General features: G+C 35.5%; 2 protein-coding genes across 4 annotated transcripts in view; one reads left to right on the forward strand and one right to left on the reverse strand.

Annotated features, from left to right (window-relative positions):
* Positions 1-21,931, reverse strand: part of LOC121732902 (neo-calmodulin-like) — a 158,718-nt gene that overhangs the window by 21,868 nt on the left and 114,919 nt on the right. For 2 of the 3 annotated variants that reach the window (XM_042122926.1, XM_042122925.1), the window contains exon 2: positions 16,647-16,688. The exons of the other annotated variant lie outside the window; for it this stretch is intronic. In XM_042122926.1, the coding sequence (XP_041978860.1) occupies positions 16,647-16,688 (42 nt within the window). The remainder of the gene's footprint in view (positions 1-16,646; positions 16,689-21,931) is intronic. 3 annotated transcript variants of the gene reach the window in all.
* On the forward strand, positions 325-14,381 carry LOC121732904 (troponin C-like). Its single transcript, XM_042122932.1, has 6 exons — positions 325-445; positions 516-546; positions 2,988-3,131; positions 5,242-5,358; positions 12,027-12,158; positions 14,293-14,381. The coding sequence occupies exons 1-6, from the start codon at positions 443-445 to the stop codon at positions 14,319-14,321; spliced, it is 456 nt and encodes a 151-aa protein (XP_041978866.1). The 5' UTR covers positions 325-442; the 3' UTR covers positions 14,322-14,381.

Here is a 21,931-nt window from a genome sequence, read left to right on the forward strand (position 1 = left end):
TTTATATGTAATGAAAGAGCATTAAAAATCTAGATTGCAAGCATTGCTAGGTTTTCTCATGTTATAATTAAAATATAATTCAATTGTGGAATACATTCGAATTTAGTCAAGTCATCTCCATGATTTAATTAAGTTATTTTCAAAGACAATAAATCTTGAATACCATAATAATACATAAGTAGACTCTACTTATGGCATTCTAAGATAAATTTCAAAGTAGGTACGCGTTTTCTTTAAAAGTATTCAAGATTTCAAGAATAAAGATTTAGCTTCTTTTATTTTTTAAACGTTTTACAAAAGTTACTTCGTCTTAATTTAGTTCTGCAAGTAGGCGTTTGTATACGGCCAGTGTTCCTGAATTGACGCTGGTTTAAATTTCGAACATGCTTGTGAAAGGCCAGTTTGTCCCGGTAGCCCGCGCTTTTCGTACGACAAAGTGAAAATGGTGTGTTCCGTTTTTAAATTGATTTCTTGACAGTTTGTGAGCACAACATAATTTTTTTTTTCTTTTACAGACGACTCAACTGGACGAAGAACAAATTACAAGTAAGTTTTTTATTACTTTTTAATTTTTATAGATACTTACCTATTTAACCTAAGTATTTAAAATGGAAATAAATCGTTAAAAAATATTAATCATGCTCTTGAGGTTAAATAGAAAGTAAATAAAAAGTTAATTTCATTAAAATAATTAAGTGTATTTCCATGAACATGAATAAAAATTACTTACCTACCTAAATATTCTGTCTACACTTTACGTGTTTAATTTCAACTTTATCATTGTTAATCATTGTATCCCTGGAACTAGTAAATTACATACCTACTAAACTCTATGATTTACAGATATTTGAATATTCAAGATAATACAAAATAAAATATGATAATAACTTCACACTTTTCATAGTGGAACGTAAAACTTTTTACACCAAAGTATTTATGACTTATAAACAAGGCGTTGAAATATGAATGAGTGGTCGCGGCTGAATGCTCGTTGTGTTAGTGAGTTTTATTGCAAAAAAAAACGTAATTTTATGTGGAATATATTTTCAAATGTTTTGAATTATTCATCATTATTCTTTTTTAGGGTTCCGTAGCCAAATGGAAAAAAACGGAACCCTTATAAATTCGTCATGTCTGTCCGTCCGTATGTCACAGCCACTTTTCTCCGAAACTATAAGAGCGATACCATTGAAACTTGATAAGTAGATGTAGTCTGTGAACCGCTTTAAGATTTTGATACAAAAAATGAAAAATTATTAAAAATTTTAGGGGTCCCCATAGATACAACTGAAACAAAAAAAAATGTTGTATCAACCTACGCGTGTGGGGTCATCTATGGATAGGTCTTCAAAAATCATATCGAGGTATCTAATATCATTTTTTTCTAACCTGAATGGTTTGCGAGGGAGACTCTTCCAAAGTGGTAAAATGTGTGACCCCCCTCTCTAACATCTAAAGATAATCTAAAAAAATATATGATGTACATTACTCCAAAAACTACCAACGAAAATTGGTTCGAACGAGATCTAGCCAGTAGTTTTTTTTATAAGTATGTCATAAATGGTAAACCTTAATGTAACTTTCATTAAATCAACTGACATATGAAAATAAATCACAAACCTCTTAATTTCATAAAAATATACCTTATTGCTGCTGCGGAACCCTTCATGGATGAGTGCAACTCGCACTTAGCCGGTTTTTTAAATAAACCGAATGCTCATTTAAAAATCATTTTAATAGTAGTAAAGGTATTGGCTTTAGTCATAATTTATCAAGGAATATTAATTTGTAAGAGTTACACTTTTTAAAAGTAAGTACTTAAATTCTTTCAACCTTTTCCACTTTCACGCAGACTCGTAAATTACAAGAAATGGTAATTACAAGAAATGGTTATTACAAGAAATGGTAATTACAAGAAATGGTAATTACAAGAAATGGTAATTACAAGAAATGGTAATTACAAGAAATGGTAATTTCTTATGAAATTATTTGTCGCCGTTAAATAATTATATGAAAGAGCGAAACGATATTATTAACTGTTTAAAAATAATAGTTGTTGGTCCCGGATAAATGTACGTTTCCTGTACAATAAACAAATTTTGTTACGGGCCACACGATGTACACATTCTATTTCGCTTTTCCGTTTGTCTGTCCATCCTTACTGTAATCTATTATGAAAGCTTAACAACTTGTTAATAGTAGGTACCTGAATAATATATTTTGTTACGGATATCAGGCAGCGAAAATACAGGTTGTTCGGGTGAACTACCGTTATCCTTAAAACCATGGGTATGACGACGGTTTTTTTGAGTTCCCAGCATTGTTCTTATAGAAAAAATTGTTCATTTAGACGGGCTCATTAATTGATGGTTTTAAGGATAACGGTGTTCACCCGAATTAATTTTTAGGGTTCCGTACCCAAAGGGTAAAAACGGGATCCTGTTATTGAGACTTGCTGTCTGTTCGTATGTCCGTACTCCGTCTGTCTTTTCGCCTGTCTGTCTGTCTCCAGGCTGTATCTCACGAACCGCTATTGCTATACTTCTGAAATTTTCACAGATAGTGTAGGTATGTCTATTGCCGCTATAACAAAAATACTAAAAAATAAAATAAAATAAATATTTAATAATTATTCCATAGAACAAAGGTCATTTTTTGGCCTTTTTGCTCGTAATCAATAATGGCAATTGCTAGGCACTTGAAATTTTCACAGCATCCTTAATTATATTTGTACTTTAATAATTAATAATAATATTAAAATAAAATAAATATTTAAGGGTGCTCCCATACAAAAAACACAATTTTTGTCTACTTTCGCTCTATAACGGTACGGAACCCTTACTGCGCGAGTCTGACTCGCACTAGGCCGATTTTTTTATTATACTATACTCAATATTTTTATCATTTATATTTATATCGGCGGGATTAGAATCGGCGATCCCATTCCACACTCAACCACTGAGCCACAAGGTCATTCTTATTTCCAGTGCTGCGTCGGGCCTTCAGCATGTTCGACTCGAGCAAACAGGGCAAGATTGAGAAGGAGAAGATCAGGACGATCCTCAACACGGTGGTCCACAACTATGACGACAATGCACTAGATCAGATACTGGAGGATGAAGATGTTGATGGTACGTACTTGTCATATATTTTTTTTATAAAATAAGGGGGCAAACGAGCAAACCGGTCACCTGATGGAAAGCAACTACCGTCGCCTATGGACACTCGCAATATTAGAAAAGCTGCGGGTGCGTTGCCGGCCTCTTAAGAGGGAATACGCTCTCCTCTTGAAGGTTTGCAGGTCGTATCGATCCGGAAATACTGTTGGAGAAAGTTACGCGAATATCGCACGGTGGAAGAAAAATAAAATAAAGTATCTTTTTATTCAAAATGGGTCTTATGATAGTCCTTTTTGTTAGTCGTAGAAAGAACGAAGAAATTACGATGCCTACCACCGCTTCTACAACCGGTGGTAGGCATCGTAGTTTCTTCGTATCCAGCGAGAAGAAGACTTATTCTGTTGCGCTTTTTATTGGCTAACGCTAGGAGACCAATCAGCAACATTGTTGAATAAAGATAAAAAAGGATTAGTCAGAGTTTCCCAAATTCTTGAGATAATGAAACCTTGTGGAGCTTCCTCTCTATGAAAGCCCAACCGGGTATTTTGAGTATTTTGGGAAATTTTAAATTTTAATTTTATATTTGCGGAGAAAATACTAGGATATTTATTTTATAAAGACTAAATTCAGGAAGAATAAGTAATAATGTACTGTATTACTTTAAAGAATATTTAATAGAAATACCGAATTATTTATTAGTAGATTTGTTTTCAACTAAAATGAAATGAATGAAAACTGATATTATAAAAGAGATACTCAATACTCATCAATAGTACATTTTTCCACAGATTAAAGCCACTATATTTTATGTATGCTTTTCACAAAACATAACCTTCGTGATGGACAGTCATTGGACAGAGTATTTTTAGTGGATACTCGAAAAATGTTTTTGGCCTGTGATCTTGAAAACGTCGTAAATTGATGGAATGACAACAAAGACGGTGTCGACTTGATGGCTCATAAAATAGCACCAGGTGATCTATATCTCACGAATTTTAGTAGGAAATTGGTTAGGCAGTTTGCTATTTATGTCATATGTGTTAAGCTGATATAGGCTGCAAAATATTAAGATCGCCAAACTGAAAAGCACTATCCGATTTTAGGGCATTCCATGGGTGATGGGACGAAAAGTTAGCTGGGTAGGTCCTTGATCTATTTGATCTTTATTTTCCTTTTTCACTTGAAATGTTTTATTTCAAGTAACGTATAACAAAAGACATGTTATTGTTAAACATTTATTATTCGTATCGTCAAACGTATTAAAAATACTAAAAATAATTAGAATAAAAAAAAATGTTAAGTAATTAAAAATGTGTAAGGTTTTAACCAGTGTTTATTGTTTATTAATGACGACTACCTACAATAATTATTCGACTTACATTGTTTAATGTTTTGTATGCAATGACATCCTGCCTTTTTTGTTATTCGAACCCACGACCTTCGTAACCATCTGAGCTACTGGCACTTTTAATGGCAAAGTTAATCCTATTATAATAAGACCATTTGAAATCCACCGGGATTCGATATTCAAATTAGTTTCAAACGGGTTCCATACTGCATACTGAGAACCTTTTAGGCAACGTAAATTTTACTTTTTAATGCTGAATTTCAGCGGAGATTTCATAATATCGTAAACCAAAATAGTTTTAAAAATACATGTGGCACTCGGAAACTGCCACGGTAAGTCTATTGCATAACATATAAATATTTACTTTTACATTGTTATTGAAATATATTATCGACGACCTCTGTGGCTCAGTTGGTGGGCTGTTGGTAGCTCAAGCCGGGGGTCGCGGGTTCGAATCCCGCCATGGAACAAAAAGTTTTCAAAGTTCCTGGGTCATGGATGTGTATTAAATATGTGTATAGTATAAAAGTATTAAATATATTTCCGTTGTCTGGTACTCGTAACACAAGACCTTCAGGTACTTACCACGGGAAAAATAACGTTAAAAAGAACAAATACTAAGTAATATTTTATCTGATAGTTAATATATTAAGCTATATTTACATCATCTCGTTAATATAAAGCCAAAAATAACCTCTGTAATAATTTACGTAATATCCTATTATATCTCATGAAGGCCCAAACAATAATTCACAAATCGCATTACGTCGGCAGGCTCCGGAAAATTGAACTTCGACTCGTTCGTGCGCGTCGCGACGCACTTCCTCGACGAGGACGACGAGGCGCTGCAGAAGGAGCTCAAGGAGGCCTTCAGACTGTACGACAAAGAGGGCAAGTCCATACTAATATTAAAGAAAGTGTCTATCACAGATAGGAGAGAGATAAATATCTGTTATCTCTCTCTTCGAGTAGTTTGTGGTGACGCACTTCCTCGACGAGGACGACGAAGCGCTGTAGAAGGTGCTCAAAGAGGCCTTCAGACTGTACGACAAAGAGGGTGAGTCCATAATAATGTTTTAGGAACTGTCTGTTAATTCTATCTTTGACTTTTTCGTCGCCACGCACTTTCTCGACGAGGACGACCAGGTGCTGGAGAAGGAGCTCAAGGAAGGCCATCAGACTGTATAACAAAGAGGGTAAGTCCATATAAATAGCATACTAATACTATAGAGGCTGATCAGTGATCACCTGATTATGTGACATGAAAGGTGATGCAAATAACCAATTAAATAATAACAACGTAAGAATTAATTCATCGAAATAGATCGAGTATCTCTCATAACTAGTTCTGAGCCTTATCCACATTACGTTACGTTACGTCGTCGCAACGGAAAATCGCTATGTATGCCAGACCTGCGTTGAGTTGTCGTTGATGTGATGTTGGTGCTATAACGTTATCGTAGAGGTAGGGGTCAATTTATAATAGCGCAGAGTCGAAGCAAAGCGAAGCGAATTCCCAAAAACTGAAGACAGAAAATTCAACCTTAACTCCAGAGCGTAATGTGGGCTCTACACTCGCGGCGCGAATTGCGGCCGCGATTCGCGCCGTCAACACGATTCGAACAAATACGAAACCGCGAAGCGCAAATACGAAGCCGCGAAACCCACCACACTCGCGGTTCGCGGCCTTCGCGGGCTTTCGCGCCGCGAGTGTGGAGCCGGCTTAACGCATACATAACTTCTGCTAGGCCAATCAGCGTTGGTCGGGCGCATTCACGCCAATTCGCACGGATGCGCGCGCCTTCTTAAATTCTCAGAAGTAATAAAGTGCGTTACCGCTTTGGAGTTAAGGTTGAATTTGCTATGTTCAGTTTTATGAATTCGCTTCGATGCGCTTCGACTCTGCGCTAATATAAATTGACCCTTACAAAGTGCTTAGGCTTTACGTACGACGCAGTATAGCTATGTCCACACTATGCAATTTCATCTTCAATTTTCGTCATCATCTTTTTATTCAACTTTCGTTTGGCATATTCAATAATTGAATGAGTCAAAATCCACCCGCGTTGGAAAGAAAAGTGTCATAGCGTCGCGGGCATGCCTCACGTGCGATGTTGACTGCGCTATAACGCATGCCCTTGATGAACAAAAAAAGGCACAGTGTGGACAAAGCTTATATACGCTACGCAATAGAGCAATGTGGCTTCTCTTAATATATTATAGTCTCTTAGTAGATAGTGTAGTCGACTAAAATATCCAAAATACATGCCCTAATAGAACTACAATATTACACATTTTTCATACTATTATGTTACGAGGTTGGAACGCTAAGCGTTGAACGATAAAGAGTATTACTTGGTGGAATTTGGATATTGAAATTTTGTACTAAACTCACTGTAATAATATAGTTATAAGTGTTATAACTTAGGACGTTACTGATAAAAATATTAACGCAGCGTAACGTTTCCAATATGCTAGATAGAAACAATCAGACTTTTTTAGCTATATTAAGTGCCTTATCAGGAAGTAGTGAAACAGGCCCTAAATAAAATAAATTAATTAAAAATAAAGATTCGGACGTCAAACATTATGTGTCAGATGACGTCGATGCGATGGCAGTTCAAATATTTCTAATCAAAAAATCGGATAGCTCTCTCTCTTACATTTTGTACTGCGCCGAGTGAGCTCGAACTCGCGGGAAGGAAATTTCGGATAGTGTGCGGGGTGGCGGTCCGGCCGACGTTCAAATGTTTCGGATCAGAAATTTCGGACAATGTGCGGCCGGGCTAAGCGTTGAAAGAGTAATTTATGACGTCGAGGCATTTTTCATAAAAAAATAGAAGTCAAATTTGAGCGCTGTTACTCTCACAGTGAACTCTATAATTATAAGGGATACACATCCTAATGCACCATCATTTTGTTTCATACATTTTGTGTGAATTGAGTACCAAAAAAATCCAAAAAATAAATCAGTTCCAAGCCAGGATGAACGGACTCAGTGCATTATCACACGCCGCTAAAATCAATAGTGCATTCGCCTCCCGATGTGTGCTAACTCTCCTGATTCCTGAACGGCGGATATACACTGTATTTTTTGTTCTACTTGTAGTAACTTTCTTGTATTTTTGTACTACTTGCTGTATTGACAGATTGATTGAATGATTACCTACTAAATTATAAAAAAATCGTAGATATTTCAAGTGTCATTGCTAGAAATGAATTTTCATTTCTTTGTTTTATCAATACAATGCGTTGAAATTAGTATTGCGAAAACTTTTTCTAGAGCATAATAAAAACTTTCTATTGTTTTTGAAAACTTTGTCGAAAGGTTTTTATAAATTTTATTATTTTAAAAGCTTTCCCGATGGTAATTTTTCTTATTGTGAAATCTGTTTTCTAAACAATAACATTTCTTGTGTTGTTTACTGTTATATACTACGAACAATAAAAACTAAGGAATCGTAACTCCCATACTATTACCGTTTTAAATTTGGTTCCTTTTGATATGTCATGTTACGTCAGCCTAGTACCGCTCAAGGTCACCTAAATATTGCAAATGTATTGAAATGTGTACCTAAGGTACACTTTTTTGACAAGTATTGTGGAGCATGTTTTTTGACGAAGTTACTTTTACTTAGTTTTTATTATTCGTAGGTTATATCTATATTATTACTTGCTGTGGACATTTAAAATGGGAACTGTTTTGTTGTGTAAAATTTTTTGCTGGCGAGTGAGGCGGGGGAGTCCTAGAAAAATTTTTTTTTGATTACTATCAAGCTAATTTTTTGTATGCAGCTTCATTTTGATAAGACAAATAACATTTTTATTTGCGAAAAACTTGAAAGTGGTAGCTAACAGAGATAGAAAGGATTTCATACTTTGTTTTGATGGTCCTAAAATATGGATTGTTCTATTTGTATGACAATGTTACTCTCAAATTATGTAACTATTAACCTCCATAATATTAAATATAAGCAATATACAAAAAAAAACAGCTAGTAAGGGTTCCGGTATAGGGTTCTGTAATCAACAAAACTTGGTTGACTACGGTACCCTAAAACGTAACCCTAACAAGCTGATTTTTTGTATATTGGTAAATTAATAGTTATTTAATTTGAGAGTAAAATTGTCCTACAAATAGTACAATCTATATTTTAGGACCATCAAATCAAAATATGAAATCCTTTCTATCTCTAAAAAGAACTCACTATAAAAAACTTGAAAGTCGTCAAAAAAACCCTTTTGGGAAAAACAGTACTACAGTAAAGAAAGAAATTACTGTAGTTAACTTCTTTTCCTGTGAATATGTCAACTGACCTTTAGCATTTATGCACTTTATGTCATAATTTTTTTTGGTGCGAAAAACAATACAAAGATAGCAAAAAAATGATATGGGCGCAGAGCCCATAGATAGCCCTAAATTAAATAAATAATTAAAAACTCATAATTTTAAAGTTTATTTTCAAGTGGGTTAATAAAATCCTCTCCGCTGCGCTCCGTTCCTGCGCTTACCCTTAGAGGTCTTATATTAGGTATTATATTGTAATCCCTGCAACATCTTATTGTAACTGATAACAGGCTATTCGTTGGGCTCAACATTGGCACAATAGACAGAACGAACCAGTAGGCCGACTTCAAAGAAACTGGCGAATGGACGGGTACCGCTTTATGCATGCTATGAACGGCTGAGCAAAGCAATGACATGGCGCGCGCTGGCCGATTTGACCTACTACATCAAACGTATAAATTTCGAGAACACTTGTAAGGCCGACTGCATACACACGTTTTCCGTATTCGATTTCCTGATGTGTATTTGGAATTCCGTGAGACTAGCGCAAGCGTGAACTCGTGCGGAATTCATCCCATTCAAAAAAAGCGAACGTGTGCATCAGTTAAGGGGACGACTAACCCTAAATTGTCGATTTTATAATTTTTATTTTTATACTTGATATTAAGCCCCGAATTGTTTCATTTTCTAAACAAAAATGTAGTATCTAGTATGTAGATATATATCTATGAATTATATTTCCGAGGATCTGACCGAGCAAAAACACGATATCTTAAAATTTTCTCGATAGAAAAATCACAAAGATGCATTTAATTTTCACGGTTTTTTATATACTGCCATAACCGTGCTTTAAGCTAAGTTAATATTTTAACATTATTGTTATTATTATTAATAGCCGATGGTGTCCCACTGCTGGGTAATTTTAACATATTGTATAAAATTCTACCATTGACAAACTGACCTAGCGATTTTTTTAAAATTTTGTATATTTATCGAGTTATTGAGAAAAAAGTAATTTGGCGATGAATCCGCGTCGTCCTTTTTCACCTGACATATGAAAGACGGGCGTAAGTGTGAAAAGTGAAGGACGATGTTTGATGATGTCGGAACGTACTAATATGTTGGTCCGCAGGTTTGCGCGCTGTACGAGGTCGGTCAAAATTACTCTTTTCAAACCCTTGTATGTGACCAGCCTAAGTCGGCGTACTGGTTCGTTCTGTATTGTGACATTGGCTCGCAGCCAACTACAAGCGAACACTCAACAACAAATGTTATACAGAATATTCCATACTATATCCCTATCCGGGGAAAAACTTTTCAATACGATAGTATTGAAAAGTTTTTCCCCGGATAGGGAATATTACGCAAAGGGCCCAGAGGGCGCTACTAGTACGTACACCTAATAATTCGACTAAAATTCCGACATGTTGCATACGTCTGCATACGTCATAATATCAAAATATTGACAGAAATGTTGTCAAAAGTCGAACAAAACTTTTTGTTTACTTTCCATGTAATATTCTTATTAGAGACTTAATAATTTAAGCAACTACGTTTCACTTTTTTTGTATGTTTTGTAAGTTTTCTGCCTAGGAATCAACTTCTCTGATAGTACTTAAATAATAGAAGATTAGAGATGAATCTGCTGTAGGCAAAAAACGTCACGTCTCACGACGCTTTTACTATTACTATTAATTACATTATTGTATTAATAACTAATTGTGTAAAATAACATTATTGTATTAAACTTTTATCAAAATAACTCAGAAACTATTTTCCCAATTATATCAGCAAAATTGTGGAATTTCTCTAAAGCTATTCGGAAATAGAAGGCTTTTGTGTTCCCTAAAAGAACGTATGAGCTATTGAAACAGTCCAATCCTTAGACAAATGCCTTTTGAATGAGCGATAATAAAAATAAACGGTCCCAAGCTGCGAGCAAGGCTGAAACTGTGCCATTAATACTTCGTTCACTGATAACTTGAAACATGAACTGAATTTTACTGCTCTGGAAATGGTTTTATTTAGAATAATTATGGGGTGCTTACTAGGGCAGTTTTCGAATTTTCTTAATTAGTCCCTTATGCCAAACCTTATCAAAAGCCTGTGCGACGTCCAAAAAGACTGTCGTGATGACTTTATTTTCATCTAGAGCTCTCTATATATTACTTTAGTTAATGTGTGAACTTGGTCAGTCATGGACTCATGGAGTATTTTTCTTTAAGGCCATATTAAGAGTCTGGAATAAATTTTCTTTCTTATAGTACAGGTTATAAGCGTTTAAAGAGAAGCTTCTCAGATAGTTTCGATATAATAGGTTTGGTTTCGTGTGGTGGTTTCCCAGGTTTTGGCAGCATTATGACGTCTGCTACTTGCCACATAAACAGAGTAGACAGAATGATAGAGTATACCGACTTAGAACTGATGTTGAAATTTTTAAATTTGACGTATTATGACGAAAATCGTCGCTAGGGTTGTTAACTTGTTACCTACGAATTTAAAAATATGACATATTCGATGGACGTTTTCCTCTTTAGTCGTATTGTTGTTTGTGTTTTGGCACATGTGATTAAAATTGTCAGAATCCAATTTTGAAATCTTTATTTTAAATATTTAAAAATAAATTATATCAGCCAGCGCGAGGCACATTCCGTTCATAATCCTAGTGAAACCCGACGAATTTGACAGATATTGAAACCTGTCCGTCTCTTTGCAGTCGAACTACTGGTCGTTACGTCTATTGTGACATAAACAATGTATCATGAAGATGAAAAATTGAAGTAGATAATAGAGGAATAGCATACTTGGTACGTGTTATTGTACTGGTATTTTATATAATTACGAGCTTTTGCCCGCGGCTTCGCTCGCGTTAAGAATTATTATTATATACAAATTTTCATCCCCTATTTGAACCCCTTGGGGTTGGAATTTATCAAAATCCTTTCTTAGCGGATGCCTACGTCATAACATCTATCTGCATGCCAAATTTCAGCCCGATCCGTCCAGTGGCTTGGGCTGTGCGTTGATAGATCACTATGTCAATCAGTCAGTCAGTCACCTTTGAGTTTTATTTATATAGATTGTAGTGGTATTGTACAAATTATATAAAAAGTGACATACAAAGGATAAGGCCGATAAGCCCATAGACGACTCAAATTACTTTTAATAAAGTAAAACTTGTGTTATGGCAATGATGATCATGATGATGGTGATCATAATAATAGTGATGATGTTAATAACAATAATGATAATGACAAACTAAACATTCCAGGTAACGGCTACATCCCCACATCAAGTCTGCGTGAGATTCTTGCGGCTCTGGATGACCAGCTAACACCTGACCAACTCAACGAGATGATCGCTGAGATCGACACTGATGCTTCCGGCACTGTTGATTTCGATGGTAAGTGTGTTTACTTAGAACGATCTAATCACAGAATGCCGTGGTAGGAACTATAAGCTGTCGGAACTAGCAGTTTAGGACAGTTTTTTATAATAATATTTAAACATTATTTTATAAAATAATGTTTATGAGTGATTCAGATAAAAGGGAATTGTGTAAAGAATTAAATTATAAGGAGAACGACCTACTTTTGTAATAAATAATTCCGTATGTTACACTGCAATAACAAGTGAAGATAATTGTAAAACTCTGGAATGAACTGTCACCAGCAGTATTTCCGGACCGATACGACCTGCAAACCTTCAAGAAAAGAGCGTATACCCAATTAAAAGGCCGGCAACGCACCTGCAGCTCTTCTGATGTTGCGAGTGTCCATGGGTGACGGTAGTTGCTTACCATCAGGTGACCCGTTTGCTCGTTTGCCCCCTTATTTAATAAAAAAAAAATATTTGAAGCAGTTAAAGCAATATTTTTAAAACGATACGAATATAAAGAAATACTTACTTAGTAAAAAAACATTCTACGCTTATTATTATTGATGACGTAATTCAAATTAAAATAAATTCTTCTATTTATTCTAATGCTGGTGAACGTAGTGACGGCTGTGATGTGTATTGTGTAGTACTTATTGACATTATATCAAGCGTATCGGATACTAAAGCCTTTGTTTACGGTCAACCCGGTCCTGACCAAGTAACCACACTAGTTCGCTAAGGGACCGGACCGGACCTAAACATCATTGATTACAGAGTTCTGTTTGCAGAACACTTAAATGCCCGAAGATATAATTAACAAGAGATACATCACTTAGGTAGAGAGTTAACATGGATATCGCTAGATACAAGAGGTTAGATGAAGTGCGTCTAAATTAACGTGACGGGGGAATCAGGAAGAAATAATATTAAGTAAGAACTAAGAAGATGGTTTTACTTACCCGGAAAACGTTGTTTTGCCATATAAATTATTTCTATTATCAATATAAAACGCAGATAAAAACCTATTCTCAGGTCTAACGAATGTATCTACAAAGTTTCATTAAAATCGGTTGAGCCGTTTTGGAGGAGTTCGTGTACAAACACTGTGACATGAGAATGCTATATATATTATAATAATATATAACATTCTCATGTCACATGCATCTAATAAGATGCTATGTAAACGCCCTTCTGAAATGTCATGGGCATATTCACATAGATCGATTTGTATTGATTATTAAAAAGCATACTTTTAAGTAAGCATTGACAAAGTATTCTAAATCTTATTATATTGTATTTCTTCTTTTATTATTCAAAAATATGCTTTTTTATGCAAGATACACAACATTACCCACTCAACAACGTTTTATTCGTTTTCATTACTTAAGCAATCCGTTTTTCTATTACATTATTGTCATAAAATTTTATAGGCACATGAGGGTTGTAAGTATATTACGATTTTACTGTATACAGAATATTGGGTTCGAGATTTCTATTATCTTTTCATTCTCTTACTTATAACAGAGTACTTGCTTAAAAGGGCATATTATCTAAAAAGTACTTATCGTTACATATAATATAACCAATATTTTAAGCAAAGGTCGAAGCAGAGGGCGCTACTAGTACATATAGTAATCCGAACAAAATCCGACATGTTGAAAGAAGCGTTGTCAAACGTCGAACAAAACTTTTTGTTTACTGTCTATGCTGGTGCTTCCATCCAGCGTGAAAACGTTGCAGTATATATCCTATTGGACTCATAAAGTTAATATACCAAGCGGAATAGAGCAACAATCTCGAGCTGTCAAACGAAACCGAAATTGGTTTTCATCTGTGTGAAAAATATGTGTACGTATACACTTACACAAGCATGATTGAACATGAATTCTATGAGATTAAATTGTCAACGTGCGGCACGTGCCGACTGGACGTCAAAAAGAGAGTGCTGCTGTCATGTATCACACGTCTCTTTTTACCACGCAGTGTTACTGATAGTGACATCTCTCTTGCTCAGGCCTTTGTTTCTCTATTCCGCTAGGTATATTAACTTTATGATTTGACTACTGTATACAAAATATTTACACTGTCCGAGTAGGCGAGGATTCTATTTTATTGAAACGATTAATAAAATCATTTAAAACATTTTCTTTTGGTTTCAGAATTCATGGAAATGATGACTGGCGACTAAGAACTCTTACGAAGATTAAAATAAGTGGGATTAAAGAAAATACTATTTAGTAAAATAAAATATGCATTTTCAATTTTTTTAACTTCAATAATATATATACTTAAATCAACAACTTTTTTCCGTCTTTCAGACTACCATTTTGAAACTGTTTATTGCAGACGTACATGGATGAAGTGTATAGCTAACAACTTACAACAGACGGGCAATTACTCATTTTTTCCTCTATGATTTGAACAAATCTTGTGACTTACCTATTTCATCATTTTGTTATGCATAAAATCATTTTTTTTACTTTCAAATCATTTATTCAGTTCCAAAGCCTTCATTTATACAAAACACGAACATTTTCAAATTGTTATTTACCTACTTTAGCCACTTGTCTTCAATTACAATATTTTTAAATATTATGATAACTCTAACCTTGAATTTTTTTACTGCTCCAACGCATTATCAAACTGTATAGCCCGTGTAAAAAAAGATTAAATCAAACGGATGCCAGATGTAGGAGATTAAGATCAAAACTGGGTTTTTAGGTCAAAGGACGTATTTGCATAACGATCTAAGCACCAACATTTGGGGAAGTGAACTATCATCATCGGTGCAAAATAATCAGCAATCGTTTAAATTCTGGTAAACATATTTTAATGATTTAAGAAAATACTTGAGTAAATTAAAAAAGAAAATCAGTTTTTTTGTTATCAATTAATAGCATTAAATCAAGGTTAGGAGGTTATTGCTAAGAAAACATTATACATACTTCCATACTAATATTAAAAATGCTAAAGTGTGTCTGTCTGTCTGTTACCTCTTCACACCCAAACCGCCGAACCGATTTTGATGTTTGGTAAAGGCATACTTTGAGTCCCAGGAAACATAGGATACTTTTTTCCAAAAAAAAAAGTAATTTTGCCGCAACGGAATTGCGGGCGTTATCTAGTTTTTTTATAGGCAAGAAACTACGAATAATAAAAACTAAGGAAAAGCAACTCCGTCAAAAAACATGCTCCACAATATTTGTCAAAAAAGTGTACCTTAGGTACACATTTCAATACATTTGCAATATTTAGGTGACCTTGAGCGGTACTAGGCTGACGTTACATGACAGATCAAAAGGAACCAAATTTAAAACGGTAATAGTATGGGAGTTACGATTCCTTAGTTTTTATTATTCGTAGGCAAGAAAACAATATCCCCCTGCGCCATCTTGTTTCTTATCGAAATTAAATTGACATCTAAAATATAATTTACATTTTCAAACGTCAGTCTCCCTTTTCATCGAATACCAATTTCCCGGCCTATGATTTATATCAAATGGAACACTCCATCGATGGCAAAATTGCTGATCAGAATGAAATCAACTTCGAAATGACTAATATTGAACGATGGATTTTCAAATAGTCATCCGAGAGATCGGAACAAATACGTACACAATATTTCATCTATCACGATTAATACTACGCCATTTGTATCGTTCTATGAAATTGGTTTTAGCGAAACTAATTTAACTCTGAACGACGCGTGTAAACGCGATTATTTAACCGACTTCTAAAAGACGTATCACTACACTAAGGCCGGTATAAATAGTCAGTACTCAAGATGCATCTCGGTCTCAAGACACGGTTCAGGCTCTGTGATTGGTTGGCTGTCAAAATTTGGACCAATCACAGAGCCGAACCGCGTCTTGAGACCGGGTCGCATCTTAAGTACTGACTATTTATACCAGCCTAACTTACCTTACACTTACCTTATTTCTACTGGCTACTGCATGATACTACTGCTAAATCTACTGTAAAAGGCAGATGAGTCATGGCATAATAATTTTGGTAATGATTTTTACTTGCTGATATTTCTAATGTCTAAAGGTGCTCACTCACCGGGAGCTTTCGCTTGTAATGTAACGTTACAGAGTCGAGCATTACATCAGTGAGGGAGGAGAACCGAGCATTATGATGCATACCTTGTAATGACACAAAACCGAGCATTACAATGCGCACTTTGTAATGATACAGTGCGTAATATTTTGATATAACATCAACTAGCTATGGAATGGTCAAAGTCGAATGTTACATTACACGCGAACGCTCATCAGTCAGGGAGGTAATATTGTAATGTAGTGCTCAAAGTCGAATTTTTAATGTTACATTACACGTGAATGCTCGTCGATCAGGGAGGTATTTTTGTAATGTAATGCTCAAAAACGAATCTACAATGTTACATTACACGTGAATTCTCCCGGTGAGGGAGCACCTTTATGTCAAAATCATTGCCAATGGAAAAGAAATCATCGATGTATATGGCCAGGCGTGATCAAGCTTACGGTCATACCTGACTTACACTCCTAAAGCTACTGGTGCTAGCACTCCGGGCCTGCAAGAAGAAAGACTGTCCTATACACCAAGCACATAGAGCAAATCGTAACCAAAAAGATTGACATGCTAGAAGATAGGTCACAAATCTATGCCGCTCAATGTTACGAGAATTTAACGTAAGTATTTCGATACATTTTTGTGGTTCCTAGTCCAAACTAATATTATATTATTATGCCACAGAAAATATTTATTTAACATTGACAAGTTGTATATCAATTCAGAAATAATATGCTTTAGTTAACCGTTAATAAAATAATTTTACAAATTGAGAACGCTCAGAGTAATTTATCAAACGATTAAGATGATCATGAAATTTTATCCGGTAAATTTGTATTTTCACTTTAAAAAGCCATCGGTGAAGAGTGTGAGAGATTTACTGATAGGATTTACGAAGATGAAAAATGAGGGGAATGTCCCGATAGCTTTTAAGAAAAGAGGAACCATTTTATTTTAAAATATGTGTCATATAAAAGAGACTCTGAGCGTGGCGAGAATTTTTAAATTTACTTCTTTATTAAATAATTTTTTAAGCATTCGGCAAATATAAATTTCTTCTTTTATTTACATCTTAAAGTGTTTCAGCAAAATTTATTATGAGTAATGAAGGTAGATATTTCATGTTAACGTATTTATAAACCTCTGTTAATGCTCGATGAATTATTACGGTTCGGTGTCCTAATTTGCAATTCAGATGGCCGGTTTGGACCAGCTGTAATTACCCAATAGCCTCATAGGGGCATTACCGTCGTTGAAATTTTCATTAGCGTTTGGACACGAAGTTCGAGTGGAAAACCGTGTAGCGATAGAAATGTGACCAGTGCTAGGTGCGAAGCATATCAATCTTAATAACTTAAGTATAGTATTACACAGAAATAGTTAGAGTAGAGCAGCATTTGATAGTACTCCAAAGGCTGCCCTAACGCAAGCATCGTGTAGACATAGATGTGAAACAGTATACAGTATTGCATAGATAAGCTATAGAAGTGCATTCACAGTTATTCTCAGTTCCTGATGACGTCATAGTTTGGCGCCAAAGCTGTGTTTGAAGTCCATCCAACATCGAGAAGCACATACAAAGCATATGCCAAAACAAACAGCGACATATATTTACAACAACACATTTATTTTTCCTCGTAGTCTTGTCTGTGGATAATTTGTTTGTGATTCATTAATCATATTGTCTCAGATAAGCTTGGTAATAACTAAGTGGTTGTTACTATTATTGTGTATTCCTAAATCAATCGAATCAAAATTACAAGAATGCAATTTCCGATCAACCGCGACCGCGACCGACAAAAATTTAACTAAAATGCCACTTTATGACCTAGGCTATTGAATTTATTTTCTACCGACATTTGTGTAGCGAGAGCGACCCATGCTGCCGTTGCTTGTGGCTGAGTAAAATAAAACTGGCTATACCAATATTACATAATATTACAAGCAAACGTATGTAGCGATTTATTTAAATAGCGGCGCGTTGCTGTCGTTTACATAAAATTGCTTGTGATCTTGCGATGTAGCCGCAAAATCTAGCCCAGGGGCTTCCAAAACTTATTTTGTCTACTGCCCACTTTGAGAACAAATTATGTTTTAGCTTAAAATGCATCCGGATGAAATAAATCACCCCCAAGCCTCACAACGCCCCCATTTTTTCCTGGGTCCCACACCTTTAGACCTTCAGTGCCCACAAGGGGGCGTTATTTGGGAATACGCCCACTTTGGGAAAGGCTGATCTAGCCCAAAGCTCTCCTGTAAGAAAACACATTGGCAATAATTGATAGTATTATAACAATTCACGTGTCTCTATTGTTTCTACAAGGTATAACAGAACTAGGTGATAATACTTTAGGGTGTGTATGAGTCCCATAAATATACCTATATCACCTATCACCTTTGTATGGAAAAATTCATGATACGCTTGCCCATACAAATCACAAAAAAAATTACTAAAAACTCTTCCAGTGCTGCTACTTTCACAGTGAACTCCATACAAGAAACACATACACATCCATATTATCAGTTAGTTTTGATACACCAGTTTCTATAAACATTTAAAAATTGGTGGTTAAGAAATGACCTGTATAAATGTTTACCAATTTCCCAATTTCGTTTTATCTGAATACATGGATTTTAATACTCAGTACGTGACTTTTATGATATTCAGTTAAGCGCTTTTCGTTTGTTTCACGCGATTTTGGCGGCAATTGATATTGTAATATTCCGTTTTTATATTTTTTTATATGCCGTTATTGTCGACTCAGATAATGCTACAATGTACGTAACGAGTTAAAAAGCTTATGATACTGTATATTTTGTACGATATGTGGTGAAATCCATAGAATTCATTGTGATACCTAAGATTTACCGGCGCTAAAATATTTTTAAATTGGCAGTATTATAGCCCACCCTGAGCTTAAGAGCCCATATGACCCTAACTTGACTACATACTTTAACCTAGATCTCAAAATCTGTAAGGTCTAGAAAACTGATTTTTTGACACAAGTAACTTCAGTTCACGATTACTCAAAAAATGCTCGATAGTTTCTTTTTTACAAAAAACCTTGTTTTAGACACATTTTTGCTTGAATCTTCGAAGTTTGCTGTCTTTTCTTTAATATTTTTTAATATCTAAAAAGGTATTGATAAAACCTAAATTTGCTCAAAACACTTTTTTCATAATCATTATAGTTCGTCTTTTACTCAAGTAAAACTAAATCGGCGATGATTCAGCGCCGTCCTTTTTCACCTGGCATATGAAAGACGGGCGTGAGTGTGAAGAGAGAAGGACGATGTTTGATTTTTAGAGTCAGGTGAGCTCTTAAGTTTCCTTGTAGATGAAAATTAATTAAAAGGTACAGCTCAGTATTATAAGTAGGTACGTTCAATTTAACTGGTTTAGCACTTGAAAATAATTTTATAATTACAAAGCCATTAATCAAATGTATATTAGCCTTTTCATAAATGCTTCGTTAACTGCTTAAGACTGTCGTGAAAACAAAAAATAATTTGTGTAGAAAACGTTTTTAGTATAGAAATGCTTCATAACGTTACAAATCTATAAGTTGGAAATAATAATTCTCTAGTTACACTATCCCATAATTTAAGACATGAAGGAATGAAGTGGGTAAGTACCAATTTGAAAAATGTCGTTTCTTTTGCATGAATGGAGGCTTTACGACGGCGAAAACGATTTGAAATCACAACAATTTTGATTATATGTATAGCTAAATATTAGCCAGGTGACGAAGTAGATAAGTACAGGACTTCCAAATGAATGATAATAATATCTATGGACACTTCACACCACGTCAGTCTGGCCCCGTGGTAAGTACCTGAAGGACTTGTGTTACGGGTACCAGACAACGGAAATATATTTAATACTTTTATTCTGTACATATATTTAAGATTTTTATTATATGATACACATATTTAATACACATCCATGACCCAGGAACTTTGAAAACTTTTTGTTCCGTTGGCGGGATTCGAACCCGCGACCTCCGGCTTGAGCTACCAATGCGCTCACCACTGAGCCACAGAGGTCGTCAAGTCAAATGATGCGCTTGGAAATCTCCGCTAACTGTCGTAATCACGAAAACACCCGAATCTATAAAACGTAAGAGCCACAAACAATGCATTTGAATTTGCACCTTGTTCAAAGGAAATTGAAGTAAGTAAATATCATATAGCCGGTGGCTGTCCGCTGTTGCCGGTCCGTCAATAAGTGCTATCCATCGGGCGTTACCATGGTAACGTATAAGCAACGTCAGACGCCTCTACGTCTGCAAAGCGGTGTTTTTCTTTAAGTTAAGTTTAAAAACAGCGCTTTGCAGCAACGTCTTCCAACGCTCGGCATATACGACCGTTGCCGAAAAATTACGAAAATTTCTATGTGCATTATCACTTTGGGAGCACTGTAACATGGTTTGTTCAAATTTTAAGGGAAAAATAAGTAATGGTCCAGGATGTTGTAAAATGTTAGTTATCCACTTCATCTCCTCATGTCTTCAAATATGATGAAGTAAAAAGATAATGACAACTATCTATAGAAATAGATCTGTAGAAATAGAGACGATATTTCCCTCGGGATCCAAGTTTTTCAAATATACTAGCCAATTGTTCTTGCTCAGCCAATACCCCAGTGATCGGATCGGAAAAGTTTGAGCAGGAATTAGAAACACACTAAAGTAAGAAGGAAGACAGTAATTTTTGTTTAGGTTTTCTGATGTTAGTTTTTAGAGAGTGAGATTTGTATTCGTTTTTACTTGTAGTTTATCTGTATATATAAAACTCAAAGGTGACTGACAGACATGGTGATCTATCAATGCACAGCCCAAACCACTGGACCGATCGGGCTAAAATTTGGCATGCAGGTAGATGATATGACGTAGGCATCCGCTAACAAAGGATTTTGATCAATTCTACCTCCAAGGGGTTAAAATAGGGGATGAAAGTTTGTATATAATGATACTTCTTAACGCGAGCGAAGCCGCGGGCAAAAGCTCGTAATATATAAGGAAAGTGTGTCTGTTTGTTACCTCTTCACGCCCAAATCGCCGAACCGATTTTGTTGGGTATGGAGATACTTTGAGTCCTGGGAAAGGACATTTAAAACTTTTTACCCAGGAAAAATATGTGGTTCCCGGATAAAACGGATCGTAAAATAAATGGATTTGGCGCGCCCATGTTGAAGTTGTTGTTTGTTGCGCCCGTTATCTAATCTGATTTTGATAGACCTTGCATTCATATTAGTGATACTGATAACATCATGTTAATTTTTTTTTTTTTTTTTTTTTATTAAATAAGGGGGCAAACGAGCAAACGGGTCACCTGATGGTAAGCAACTACCGTCGCCCATGGACACTCGCAACATCAGAAGAGCTGCAGGTGCGTTGCCGGCCTTTTAAGAGGGTATACGCTCTTTTCTTGAAGGTTTGCAGGTCGTATCGGTCCGGAAATACTGCTGGTGACAGCCCATTCCAGAGTTTTACAGTGCGCGGCAGAAAGTTACGCGAAAAACGCACTGTGGAAGACTGCCACTCATCAAGGTGATGAGGATGGTATGTTTTTCGCGTGGGACGATAGCGAAAAGTTGCAGGTGGTATGATTCCGAACAATTCCTCAGAGCACTCCCCGTGATACAACCGATAGAGGATGCAGAGTGAAGCAACATCTCGGCGTAATTCCAGGGGGTCCAAGCTGTTTGAAACACTATGGCAATCAACAATTCGAGCAGCCCTT

This window comes from Aricia agestis, chromosome 13 (assembly GCF_905147365.1).
Source record: "Aricia agestis chromosome 13, ilAriAges1.1, whole genome shotgun sequence".
Classification (NCBI taxonomy): domain Eukaryota; kingdom Metazoa; phylum Arthropoda; class Insecta; order Lepidoptera; family Lycaenidae; genus Aricia; species Aricia agestis.